This window comes from Ceratotherium simum, chromosome 4 (assembly GCF_057802395.1).
Source record: "Ceratotherium simum simum isolate JZ-2026a chromosome 4, ASM5780239v1, whole genome shotgun sequence".
In the NCBI taxonomy this organism is placed as follows: domain Eukaryota; kingdom Metazoa; phylum Chordata; class Mammalia; order Perissodactyla; family Rhinocerotidae; genus Ceratotherium; species Ceratotherium simum.
In genome coordinates this window covers 83,070,729-83,084,068 of record NC_141903.1, presented here as the reverse complement: position 1 = coordinate 83,084,068, position 13,340 = coordinate 83,070,729, and the positions used below count along the sequence as shown (strand labels likewise).

At 34.9% G+C, this 13,340-nt stretch overlaps 1 protein-coding gene across 2 annotated transcripts in view; it reads right to left on the bottom strand.

Moving 5' to 3' along the window:
* Positions 1-1,256: 1,256 nt before the first annotated feature.
* The window catches only part of EDIL3 (EGF like and discoidin domains 3), a 374,627-nt gene continuing 362,543 nt past the window's right edge, over positions 1,257-13,340 (bottom strand). For both annotated transcript variants that reach the window (XM_087430080.1, XM_004420388.3), the window contains one exon: positions 1,257-4,251. In XM_087430080.1, the coding sequence (XP_087286206.1) occupies positions 4,102-4,251 (150 nt within the window). In that variant the 3' untranslated portion in view covers positions 1,257-4,101. The remainder of the gene's footprint in view (positions 4,252-13,340) is intronic.

The window sequence follows — 13,340 nt, the reverse complement described above, 5'->3', positions numbered from 1 at the left end:
TTTGCATCTCAAAGGATAGAGGCAATATTTTTCACAAACAAATAGCACACTAACTTGATTGTGAATATTGTGTTAAACTAGCTTTTGGGAAGAGAGAGAGCATTGCATTTCTGACAGTAAAAATAAATATTTCTTTACCAAAATCTTAAAGTCATGTATTCAAAGCTGAAGTGCTAGATGTTTTGAAATTTTAGGTTACACAGAGAGAATCCTTTCCATTCATGAAGTTATTTTTAATAGGTTTTTTAAAACAAATTTCAACATGGCCAGACTTTCCTCCTTAGAATTCTAAATGTTTCTATTATTTTTACATCTTACATCAGTAATTTTCAAAGCCTCATAGTTGAAAATTTTCTGTTGAATAATTATTCTGCTATCACAATGAATTTTTACCCTGTATAGATGTTATCATGATTCTTTATTGGCTTTATTAAAAATATATGGGTATAATTGCTTTTATTTTAAAAAAGCACATTTGTGTATGTTTGGGTATGTGCAAAAATTAGGTAAGCAATGGAAACCCATTGAACAATTCACATTAAAATGCAATTAAATAGGAACATGTATGAATACATAAACATATATAATAAGTTAGTTCTAAGAACTACCAGAGATTCATTGACACTCAACTAAGGAGTCAACATTTAATATCTTAAGTTTTTTCCCTAAATTTTTTGAGTCTAAAAAAACATCTAAGAAGTGGGAAGTAGACAGACAATATCTTACCAGTGACTTCCAGAGGGCCAGAAACAGAGTTTATGAAGAAGCCAAGTGTTATGATTTTCTTGAAGCAATAGCTGAAGTTACATGGATAAATATGTTATCAGTGTCTGTGTTATTAGTTACCACTGACTGAATCTCTTCATTATACTCCTGAGAATCATGTACTTACAAAACAATAGAAATCATAGCTATAGCATCTGATTAATAATGGGCAGATCAATACTTGTACACAAGACTGTAAATATGCATGATGCAAAAGAATGACTTTGGATTATTAGTATTCCAATAAAATTTCCACAGCTAAAAGGAGCAGGAGAAACGCATACATTTTAATAACTTTGGAAAGGTCAATTTAGCTGATATCAATGTATATTTGGAAGTTACTGCAACTTCTATTTTTTTCTGTATTTGTTTAATTGCTATGTACAAAGAAAACGTAAACCAAGCATGTAGTTAAGAGTAGTGGGCATTCACATTTAGACAAGTTGTGTATTCTTACAAATGTGTTTAAATACAGCTGCCTCAATAGTATCTTGGATTTTCAAAAGTTTTATTTTAAGTTTGAAGGTTAGACAAGGTCATACTGATTTTACAACAGCCTACATGATTTAAGTATATATACAAAAAAAAAAAACACACCCCAACATTGGAATATTACACAGCTTGAAAGTTTGCAACGGTTATTTGTGTTTTAGTTATTCCTGTACTTACTGACACGTCAGAAGCCAGCAGTGAGGATTATATTTCATAATTTGTGTTCTAGCAAAGATACAATCATTGGTACCCTAAGTCTTCAAAATTCACACCAATCCTTATGAAGCCATTCAGAAAGAGAAAGTTAACATTAAAATTAGAATCAGTGATTAGGATAAGTGCTTTTAATTGGATATAGATAAAATGGAAATGTTTAAAATTTTAATTTCATAGATTATAAAATTAGCATATTATAGTTTCTCAATATGGTGAATAAGTGATTATTCTGTGTATTCTGCTTATGAGATTTTACTTGTTTTAGTGTGAATTGAAATAAAATAAATTTGCTTCACTTTGATATCATTGATACACGTGACACAAAAGCTACATACTACTTCACAATAATTATTAACATTTCCACATGTGGGAATCTCTTTATTGTCATGAACTCTGGGCATCATGGGACAAACAGATATCCCATTGGTCATGCCATGTTGGTGAAGAACATATAGAGCAGAGAGAAAATTCACAAGCAAGAGAAAGCCATTTGAATGTATCTCTACAAAGTAACAAATATAATTTTAACAAACTCCCTCTGAAAATATTTGCTTAAAAAACTATCAATAGAATAAAATTCAAAATATAATAAGAAGCTATCAATAATTTTGAGAAAGTAAATCATTACAAAGCATTACTCATAATTTTTAAAACATACTCAATTAAGAATGAAGAACCATGCATAATTTGCAAAGGAAAATAGTTAGAAATTTGGTGGGACAGTAAATCTTTAAAGAAATAAGGGCCATTGGCTAGATAGTAAGTGTGTGTATATTTTTTGGACCTAAGTAATTATTTGTAACATGACTTTAAAATTTAGCAAATTAAAAATATTTAAATTCCTAATTTTAAAGTTATCTAAAAAAGGCAATACTGAGGACACAACAATTGTGTTTGTGAAGGATGCTAAAAAATGATCACCATTTCAGATGCTCCAAATCAACAATTTCATAACAAGAAGTAGAAAGCAAGTAGGCATAGGACAAATATATGGCCAGCCAGTTCTAATTTTGCTCTTATTAAAAATGCCATTATGGTTGACTTTCTCTTTAAATTCTTCACTATGATTGAAGACCACTCCATATATACATCATTAAGAAATGCTGTTAACACATGGACAGACAAGACAGCAACAGTCAAGTGGTTTTTGTTATGCAGCACAAATAATAAAGGAAAAACTTCGCGGTGTGGCACAGGAGCTCAACGTTTCGTGCACCCATACTGTCTTTTCCAGGACCCGTAATGTAAAACTCCAATAATTCTGCGTCTAAGCCTTATGAAATAAATACTTGTAAAGCTGATAAATTAGATGTTGAGGACTTTTATGGAGGCAGTGTGAGCTTTCATTTGAGAGACATGTCAACGAAACCTCCATGATCAATAAGAAATTGTTATGATAATTGCTTAGTTTTTCAGGACCTTTGAAACAAAATAAATAGAAATCAATTTTCATCTTGAAAATGGTTTACTACTTTGTCATTAGTAAGTACTTTTCTTCTCACAAATAACTACACATTGTGCTTTCCTGGGAAACCACCACCAGTCTCAAATCTCAATAAAATTCTAGTTTCACAGGAAATGCAGAGAGGAACAAAGAAATGATGAGTATGCTTGGCCAAGCTATGCAGCACTATGTTCATATTTGTTTGCTACAAAGTGTTTTAAGTAGACAAACAAAAAATTCTTCATTCTATTGTTTTAAAGTAAGATAAAGCTATGTAAATACCAACAAAATAAAGATTTAAATTTTGGTTTAAAGGGACATAATACAATTTTGTTGTTGTTTATTTTGCAAAATGGTAGTAATGGGTTCTTTATAAAGGAAGAATTTGGAAATTATGGCGTCCTTAAAAAATAGAATTGCAGATTAACTCTACTGATATTAATTATGATCAATCTACTGGTATTCAATCATGTTCCATATATATGAACAACATGATACTTCTTTTAGCCAAATAATAGGAGAAAACTCTATTGGAAAAAATATAGACTTATTTGGGCAATAAACACTATAAAGAATATAGAATAGAACCGAAACGAAAAAGAAATCACATAATCTCTGATTAGAAATAATGAAACTAAAACGAAAATTATAATATCAATTAGTACTGCATGTTACAGATTCTTCTTCAAAATTCTGTTATAAACACTGACAGGTCTGGTAGACACAGGGAAACAATGAGGATAATGCAGAGTCATTACAGAAGGAAAAAAAACCCTTATTGCTAACATTGCAGTATTCTTTTATAAGAATTAGCTGAGTATTGATTATAAAGGTTCTATCAACTCTTGCTCTTATTTGATAACTATGAGATTTTTTTACCCTTGCTATCAAAAGAATGCTACTTTCGTTCCCTAATACATTTCAACCAGTGTGAATAATTCAGAAAACAATGATAAAATTAATTCACAGCTAATGTGATGTTGCTTAAGAAATTTAAACAATAAAAATCAAATTAAACCATTGAAAAGGCAGGCTTAGACCTCCTTAGAAAGACAGTGGCCTACCATAATTCGAGCACTTTTTCATGAAAAACTCTATTCAGTTTCCTACAGATTCTGAACAGTTCATTCCATGGAGATACTTTTAGGAAAATATAGAGGAAGGTTGTGGGATGTGGGGTCTCCTCATTCCTCCTCTTTGCAGCCCAGCAGCTCCGACCGCAGTGTGATCCTCCCATACCAGGACCAAGGAAGGATTCTTATGTGCCGTGCGTAGATGGGAGGGTCGATGACGTTTTTTCTGTGGGTATCATTGTCAAAATTGCCCTGGAAAACCTAGTGAAGAAAAGCGAAGAACATCAATCATACAGCCTTCTTTATCTTGGGAATTATTTTCTTGTTTGGAGCATTTTCCCCAAACATGAGATTTGATAACTATTCATTTCATCTTTTTCAAAATATATTGCAGCTTCTTTTTAATGATCATTTTAAAATTAAATTGTCAATTAGTGCTTAATTTAAAGAATTGAATAAGATGAAAATTGGTTGTCTAAGTCAGGAATACGTAGATCTCTCATTTTTATCTGCCTGTCATCAGGTTTTTTTAATGCAACAGATATTTATTTTTTGCTTCTGTCATAGGCTAATGTTGGTTAGGTGGCCTGCTGAAGGAACACTCTTCCAAGGAGCGACTCAGAGATCCAGGCAACTTGCAAATTACAGCCATCATCTGAAACATGTGGCCTCCACATTCACAAGGGGCAAGGGGAAAGAGAGCTGTTAGATTGTGCAGGATGTTCTAAAGAACAAGGTATGGAAACAGCCTACATCATTTCTGGATATATCTCATTGACCTTAACTAATTATATGACCCTGGCCCAACTGCAAAGGAGGCTGGGAAATGGAGAGGAGCACATGAACATTTGATGAGCATAACAGCCTCTGCCAGTGTCTTTTGCTCACTTCTCACACAGAGAACAAAATTAACCCATCCCCGAGAGAGACAACCCAATCAATACCGTTTATGAACCATAGTTTTTTGGGTTTTTTTTCTGGCTTCTCTATTATTTCTTGGATCCGTACAATACTCTTGTGATCATTGTGACTGACAATGCCCTGGCATGGTGGCACTGTATTCTTTTGTTTCAAAGCTTTTTGAGCTTTTTATGCCCATGTTTCTCTCAAGAGATTTTTATAATAACTTTGAGAAATGCCTGTTTCAGAAAAATCAAAACAATATCAAAATACTGAGATCCTGGTAGAAATGACATTAAATTATAAATTACTTTGGGAGAAATTCATGTATTTATAATATTTAGTCTTACTTGAAGATTTTATCATTATTTTAATCTATAAATTCTGTGCATTTATTATTCAAGTTATTTCTAATTATTTTATATTTGTATTTTTGTTTTAGCTCTAGTGAAAACCTCTTAAAGGTTTTCCTTTCTAACTTTATGAGATATCTTATAATTGGAAGATAATTTTCTTTCTTCCTTGAGATCAAAACATGACTATATGGCCAAAGGGAGACCTGAAAATAAAATTCCCCCAAGGGCAAAGAAAAAAGAAACTCCATCATTCACATGACAGAATATTTAACCCATATCTTCGAACATTCTGAAATTAAAAAGAAAATTTTAAAAATGGTCTTCTAGAATAAGTTGGTTCAGTCTCACATGATTGCAAAAGGTCCTGTGGAAAGAGAAAAATAAAGATGTTCTTCTCTACAGTAGTGGACAGCGTGGCAACGATTAACTGAAACAACAGACAAGATGAGATAATCATTCTGCTGGTTCCATGGAAAGATTATGTGCTGTTGAGGGCAAATGCAAAGTGCCGTCCCCATCTGGTGGGGAAATAATTTTTCAGCTTGACACAAAATATATCTCAAAGCCTATTTTGAATAAATATTTGCTGAAGAAGAGAATACTGAACTGTGTGCCAAGTCTAGAAGTCATCATTCTGGCATATCTGAATCCATGTTCATTTAATAAGTTTTTCCTCAGCAAAGCTCTGGCTTGCATTAACCAAGCAGGAACTAATTCTGGATTGAAATGTGTTACTAAATAACAGTGTCTCCGTTAGCAAAAACTCATGGTATGTATAAGACATACCATGCAAAGAATCAACAAAAGTCTTGAGAGAGGTTGTGTTTGCAACAGCAGAAAATAAGAGTGTACATTCCATGGTTTCCTGACATTCTCTCTCACGTGATGTTGGATTCAAACGCTATGGTGTCACAATTTAATATAGAATCTGAAATCCAATTTCATAGCCCTGCTAGAGAACTTAATGTATATCTTTGAAATAATAGTTTAAATGCATTAACTTTCATCTAGATCTATAACAGTCCAAAAATCTATAACAATCCAAAATATACTGTTATACTACTTCTTCGCAAGGAAACACAGGAAGAAACAATTTTCTTTTAAGTCACTGGTCTTCAGCACAAGTTTCAATAAGAAACTATCAACCTAGGAAGCAGTAGTTGAATGAATAGTTATACTCACCTTTTTATTTTGGAGATTACAGTTAGAGAAATTACATCAGCTCTGAAATCGGATACAACCGTGACATTTCTGATTAAACATGTGAAAGTCATAGATATTCGAATGCTCATTAAAAGAATTCAAGTTTCGTAAAAGAGCATAATTTAAAAAACAAAAATTTCCACAGAAAAACAGCCACAATCTACATTGGAATCACCCAAACCATGATCTAAAGGTTCTGAAAATATACTTTTATTTTTGGAGATCTCTCAGTAATGACACAGCAGAGAATACAAAGCATACACTTGCAAATTCTAGCACGACATCTTGTACTTGCTGTGCAAACATGTGGCCCATGTGTTTTCTCGTCTCCAGCACTAGGAAGATCTTGCTTAATAATGCTATTTCAATGTTTTACCTGGCAAAGGAGTGCAAACTCAGTATTTTTCCTCAACTTTACAAGATGTGTAAAAATTCTAGAAAAGTGCTTTCACACACACACTTTAGAGATATAAGCACCTCAACTGAAATCAAAGTCTGAAAAGACTGATAGAGAACATTTGCTCCGTATAAAAGCGAAAACACTGCATATGAGAAAGAAAGCTTGATTTAGAAGTTTTTAGAAAGAGTATGCACATATTTCAGTTTCAGGAGGAGGCTTAGCTAATCAGCTGCTGTCAAGCTTGCTGATGTACTCAAACATGATGATGCTTAGGGATCTCTCAAGCTTTACCCAACATATGGGGCCTTGAGAAAAAGGCACTCAAGGTACTTTGGAGAGGCTTCCACAATTACAACCTAGGAGAAGACAGACAGAAAAATGCAGCTGCCTCAACACCGCTGACATCTTGGATTTTGTTTTCTAAGGTCAACTTTCCAGTGATACTATTTAAAATTCAAATGAGGGGCTGGACCCGTGGCTTAGCGGTTAAGTGCGCACTCTCCGCTGCTGGTGGCCCGGGTTCGGACCCTGGGCGCGCACCGACGCACCGCTTCTCCAGCCATGCTGAGGCCGTGTCCCGTATACAGCAACTAGAAGGCTGTGCAACTATGACGTACAACTATCTACTGGGGCTTTGGGGGAAAAACAAATAAATAAAATTATTAAAATTCAAATGAGATTCTATTGAAGATTCAGATCTCAACACAGAAAGACTATCAGATAAAAGAAAACAATTAAATGTTGCTTCCAGCATTCTTCGTTACAGACAATGGTCTATTCGGGCCAGAGTAGACGTCTTCAATGGGAAGCTGCCAAGGAGCATGGAGGAAGGCAAGACTGTCCTCCAAGATGCAGTCAGAGAGCTGGAGCAAATCGCAGCTTCTCCTAGCAGTCATATACGAAGGCTCTGCCTTTCAAAAATATCCGGAAATCCTATGGGGATTTCTTGCACATACTATTTATTTAGCAACTCATCTGGTTTGTGAAGATGTACTTCTTTTTATTTGTCCCTAACTTAACATGTGAAAAGTTCTAAAGGGATTCCCATTGTTCTAACCTTTGGGAGTTTATGTTCACATCATCCAAATAGCAGGCGGGTTTCAACATTTTTATATAGCCTCCCTGAGCTCTTCAAGGCGAAGGAGTCAGGATTTTAGCAAGGTCTGAAGTGACCATCATTTCACCCTTGTGGCCTTTTGGTCATCCCCTTCTACATTTCATTGTTTCTTTTCTAGCACGTGGAGACTCGAACGGGTACATGGGATTCCAGATATTATGGAAATAAGAGGGTTGAATAAAGCTTTCTCAAGTTTTCCCTATAGTTTGCATTTGCCTTGGTAATGGTGTCCAAGAAATACACCACTGGCTTTATTGACTACACCTGTATACTGATCTGATATCCTTAAGAGATAAAGGATAAAAATAAAAATCCATTTCCTTAGGGCAGCATGTGTATGTGGGGTGTGGAGTACAAGAGTTAAGAATTCTTTGTAAGAGTGCTTGTAAAGAAGTTAGAAAAGAACGGTCTTTTCTACCTCTGTTGCCTGAGAAGCCCTGTTTTTATCTAATTCTGTCCAAACAATGGAAGAATCTGAGACTTGGAAGAGAAGGCATAGATCTGCTGGCACCATCTTCCCTCTCTAACATTTCCGACATGGAACTTTCAGCCTAACCATGGCAAACCTCAATATGATAGGGTGGGTCTGAGGTCTGTATTTAGACACCTTGAATGTCTCTGCCTTCTTATTAGGCTGAAATATGCCTTTTTCTAACTTCCATCTATTGATCCTAGTGCTTGATTCTCAACAAGCATAGAAGTCTAGCTATCAAAGGAAAAACACTTTTTGACATATTTACCAATAACTAACACAAACCTTTCAAACTCAAATTCAGTGCTTTAGGCTAAACATTCATGGTTCCTTAAAAAATTCTTCATGTAAGATGATTTTCAAATTTACCGTCTTGATTGCATTCCATTGGATACCCTCTGGTTTAACTGTGACTCTATTCAAGTGTGATATTTATTTGGACATAGTATGTATTTAACCCCCAAATGGCTCAAAAGAGTGCGCCTGTGTTGTGTGGATACGATACTCCTATCAATGCAGTCTAAGATTTAAAACTATTATATTACATTTGGGGTCATGGTTGATTGATTTATGATCAAATAAACTCTCAACTTTTTCATAAAATTTCTCTTAAGCCATATTTTTCCAGTTTTTTACTTATAAAGTGGATTTATAGTAGATGTAGAAATTTACATTTATCCCAATTTCATTTCATTTTATTGAATTAATTACATTTTAAAAATAGCAATTCTTAGTTAAAATTATGATCTATTTAAAAAATAGTGGAAATTTAGCGGACATTAGGATTTACGTATCTACTTCACGAAGTTATCATTTCTATATTATGTCAGTGTAAAATCTGATTTTTGTAGGTGACATAGGGACTTATACTTAGTTTGTGGTTCAGCTTCATAAAACTCATTTTTATATACTTAGTATCAACATTACTTGAATTTTTTTAGACTGTCAAAAATCTCAGAGTTACAACTTGAATCAACGCTTTAAGTGATTTAAAGTCATATGAAAATTTTCACAGAATTAGTATGCACAAATGACTTTAAACATAATATTTATTCATCTGAATAGTATTTATAAAAAAGACTTCAGCTGTTTCTGATTCTATGATTAGATTAGGCTAATCTGCAAACTGATTCTCTGACTAGATTAAGCTAATCTGCAATTTAATTTATGTCCTACTTTGCCCTATATCACTGCATTCCAAAAACCAAAACTTTCCATTAAAAAAGTAAAATAAAAATGATTGTGTTAAATGTATAGAAAATTGTTTCCTTAAAAAGTCTCAGTCCGTTAGTAGATTTTTTAAATCTACATCCATTTAAAAAAAAATCTTATTGGATGTTTTACACGTGTGAAACTTCTATTGTTGATTGGATATAAAAAGTTTGAAACCCAAGTTTGATTCTTTTAGCCGACATAGACTCTAGCTATTATTCAGCGAATTCAATTTTCTAGGAAAATTTACCAGCATCCTGAAACCATTTCATGATTGAATGGCTGGTATATCATTCTTGATGGTTTTCTCTACAACCAATTCCACGAAACCAATGAAACTCTGTAACAAAATTAGTCTAAATATAAGTACACTCTTTCAGATATAATAAGGAAACAAGAAACCAGTTTCCAGGTAAATTCCAATATTCTAGAAAATGTTCCTTGGAAAATAGTGCATACCAAGAATCATATTCTAAGAGGTACACCAAAACAACAACAACAAGGCTTTTGTTGGAGATAGTAGATTGTGTTGACCAGAGTCTGCATTGAGCATCAGTCTGCAGAACAACGAGCTGGGGGATGAGCCCTCCTATAGGACATCCCAATAGATGCTGCAGCAAAATCCTCATCAGCAGAGGGAATTGCCACAGTGTCTTCCAACCCAAAGTATCTTGAACAGAACTATTGCCCTCCAAAGGTGCAGATGAAGCAAGGCCATAGGCAACCAAAACAACGTGTCAGCAGGTGAACATTTCTGTATCGTTAAGGACGTGTCCTATCTAGTATAATCATAGTATTTGCAGACACATGTCATTCCAGTGAAAAATGTACAGTTCTGTACAACTTTGTGTAATATGAGCATGCAGTAAAAGGTTAACCTTCCCCAGAGGGAGGCCTGACCTTTGCCCTCAGCTTCTGGGAGATAATATCAATTTTTTGGAAAAGTCCTGCATGATAAGAATGTCTTTGTTTATGTGGGGGCCTTGGGCCACAACAGATAGTCTACACTAACAATATGATTTAGTGTGGGGGCTTTGAGCCAGCTTGACCACTGGAAGGGCTGGAGACTAAGGTCAGACATGCAGGCGATCAACTATGTCTGCATGACCCAGCTTCAATCAAAACTCGGAACATCAAGGCTGAGGGGATCTTCCCTCACTGGCAATGCTTTGCGCATGTCGTCACACATCATTGCTGTGAGAGCTTAGCACTGTCCACGACTCCACTGAGAAAGAACCACTGAAAGCTCAGGCCTGGAACTCTCCTGGACTCTGCCCCATACGCCTGGTCTCTTGGCTGATTTTTATCTAAATCCTTTCACTGTCATAAACTGTAACTGTGAGTATAACGGTTTTAAATGAGCTCTGTGAGTCCTTACAGTGAATTGTCACACCTGAGGTGGTCTTGGGAACCTCTGAATTTGCAATTGGTGTCAGCAGTGAGGGTGGATTTGGGAACTCCCAAACTCTGCAGTGAGTAATAGATGTTGAAGAGTTATAGGTTTCACAGAGGACTTTTTGATATTTGTAAAATTGATTAGTCTGAAAAGGGACCTCAATTGCCTGAAAAGATTGTGTCAAAAACTTTCTCAACATCACGGGCTGGGCCTGTGACAGATATTCAGGCTTCAAAATTAATTGTGAACTTATTCTTTTCTGATTCTTTGAATAAATCCTGACATCACAACCTACTGAAACTTATTTATTGTGGCCCTAGAGTACACTTTCTAAATCCTCGACTCTCAGGTTCTACTCTCTCTATTTTACTTGCTCTTCTTATTTTTATTTTCTGTATGATATTTATTTTCATGGACACAAACTTAATAAATATATTAAACAACTAGTGTTACTTGTTCTGTTTGATATTTCAATAATAAAACAATTCAACATCCTTATTCTTCTGTATTTCTTTAATATCATTTCTGCAAAGGCTTATACATTCTTTGGGGAATATTACTTTGGCCATCTATGGGGGACTAATTAGAAATCCCTTGAGAAACTGCAGTCAGGTTTCCCGGAAGCTGTAGAGCATGGTGACATATATAAATAATTCTGCACCATATTTCATATTGGATACCAATTTTTCTCTATGTTCCTTTCATAATGTTGTTTTGTTCCATAAGCCCTTTTAAAAATCTGGACCTTGGTTGCTTCAGAGATTTCTTTGCTTCCCAAGCTCCCTCAGTGACATTGTATGAGGCTTTCAAACTGCCTAGCCAAAGATTCAACTTCAAAGGTGCAATTATAGGACATTTTTGTTTGATGGGGGATGTGAAAAGAAAAACATGAGGACAAGTTCCATGTCTTTCTTCCACCAGTGCATGAATCATTTTAAGCCATTAAACTGAATATATGGATTCTGTGAGAAAATTATTTCCACTCCCATTGTTGCTCTCAGGAGATTTCTTGTGGCTCTGAAGTTTGCTCTTGTTTGTAATTATGTAAAAAACTAGGTCTTTGGCTTCAGGGAATGCTACATTTCACTGAACTGATCTGGTTTTGCTTCATGCTCGTAGTGTATATAATTTCTGATTATATCCCAAGAAATTTTTTACTAAACCACAAATTTGGTGCTTACTTAGAATTCACGCAGCACCATTTGCAGTCTACTGTTCTTTCTTTTAGACATTATTTTTCAAAATGCACGAATAGGTGATTCTAAAAATAATTGGCCAAGAAATGAAAATATGTTGTCTTTTTTTCTGCTCTGGCAATAAAGGGCCATTTATTGCTCTTCAACTTGTCACACATTCTCCTTCATTTTCCTGTAATTGATGTGGATGCTGGTTCGCTGATATTTAATTCTTGATTGGGAAAGAGAGCTGTGATGTCTTTCTAAAATTCACTCTTTCCTGGTACTCAGTGGGTCGGGAGAGTTGGGATAAAAGAGGAAATGGCACATCTTTGGGAGTATTTTTAAGAACTTTTAACTTCTGGCCTCTCATAAAAGGGCTCAACTGACCCAAAGAGGTATGAAATTAAGGAATCCAACTCTCTCCAGTAATATCAACCTCTCTATTACTGGAAAGCTGGCATAGGTTATATCTGTGATGCCCTAGTCCACTGTGAAAGTGACAAGTTGAGCTAAGGAATTGCTAAGATCCAATTTAGCGAGATGAGAGGAGAAAGACACTGGGGACAGAGAAGCTATCTCTGTTCTTTCTGTGGTTTTCTTGTATAACCTTGGCACCAAGTAGCTGAAGATCTGGCAGCTTCTTAGAAAGAGCCAAAAGAGCCTCCCTGAGAAATTCATATAATTTTGTTATTAAGTCTTGGCCTTGGAAAAAGACCCATGGAAAAAATCAAAGCAAAATATTCTAACTCTGTCGACTGTTATCTTGCTTCTCCCAAACTTGCCGGCATTTAGGACGCCCAGTCTAAAAGTCAGTAGGTAGGACACACCCCCATGTTTAACTTCTCTTATGATGAAAGTCTCTTTAAGTAACAAGAATACCCTTGGAAATATATCACATAGGGTGATTGCCTGTAAAGATTTATGAAACATAAAATATGCCATTCTAAACTGTGGCTATATTTTTAAACTATCTGCTTTCTAGCACTCAGATTTTGACTGCCATAAGAAATATTCCTACAGAAAAAACAGAACTGGAAAATCATCTGCTTTTCGAAGATATCTCCAGGAGATATTACCAGGAGTAGCTAGAGAGTAAGACTATCTAATTTTTCTTTT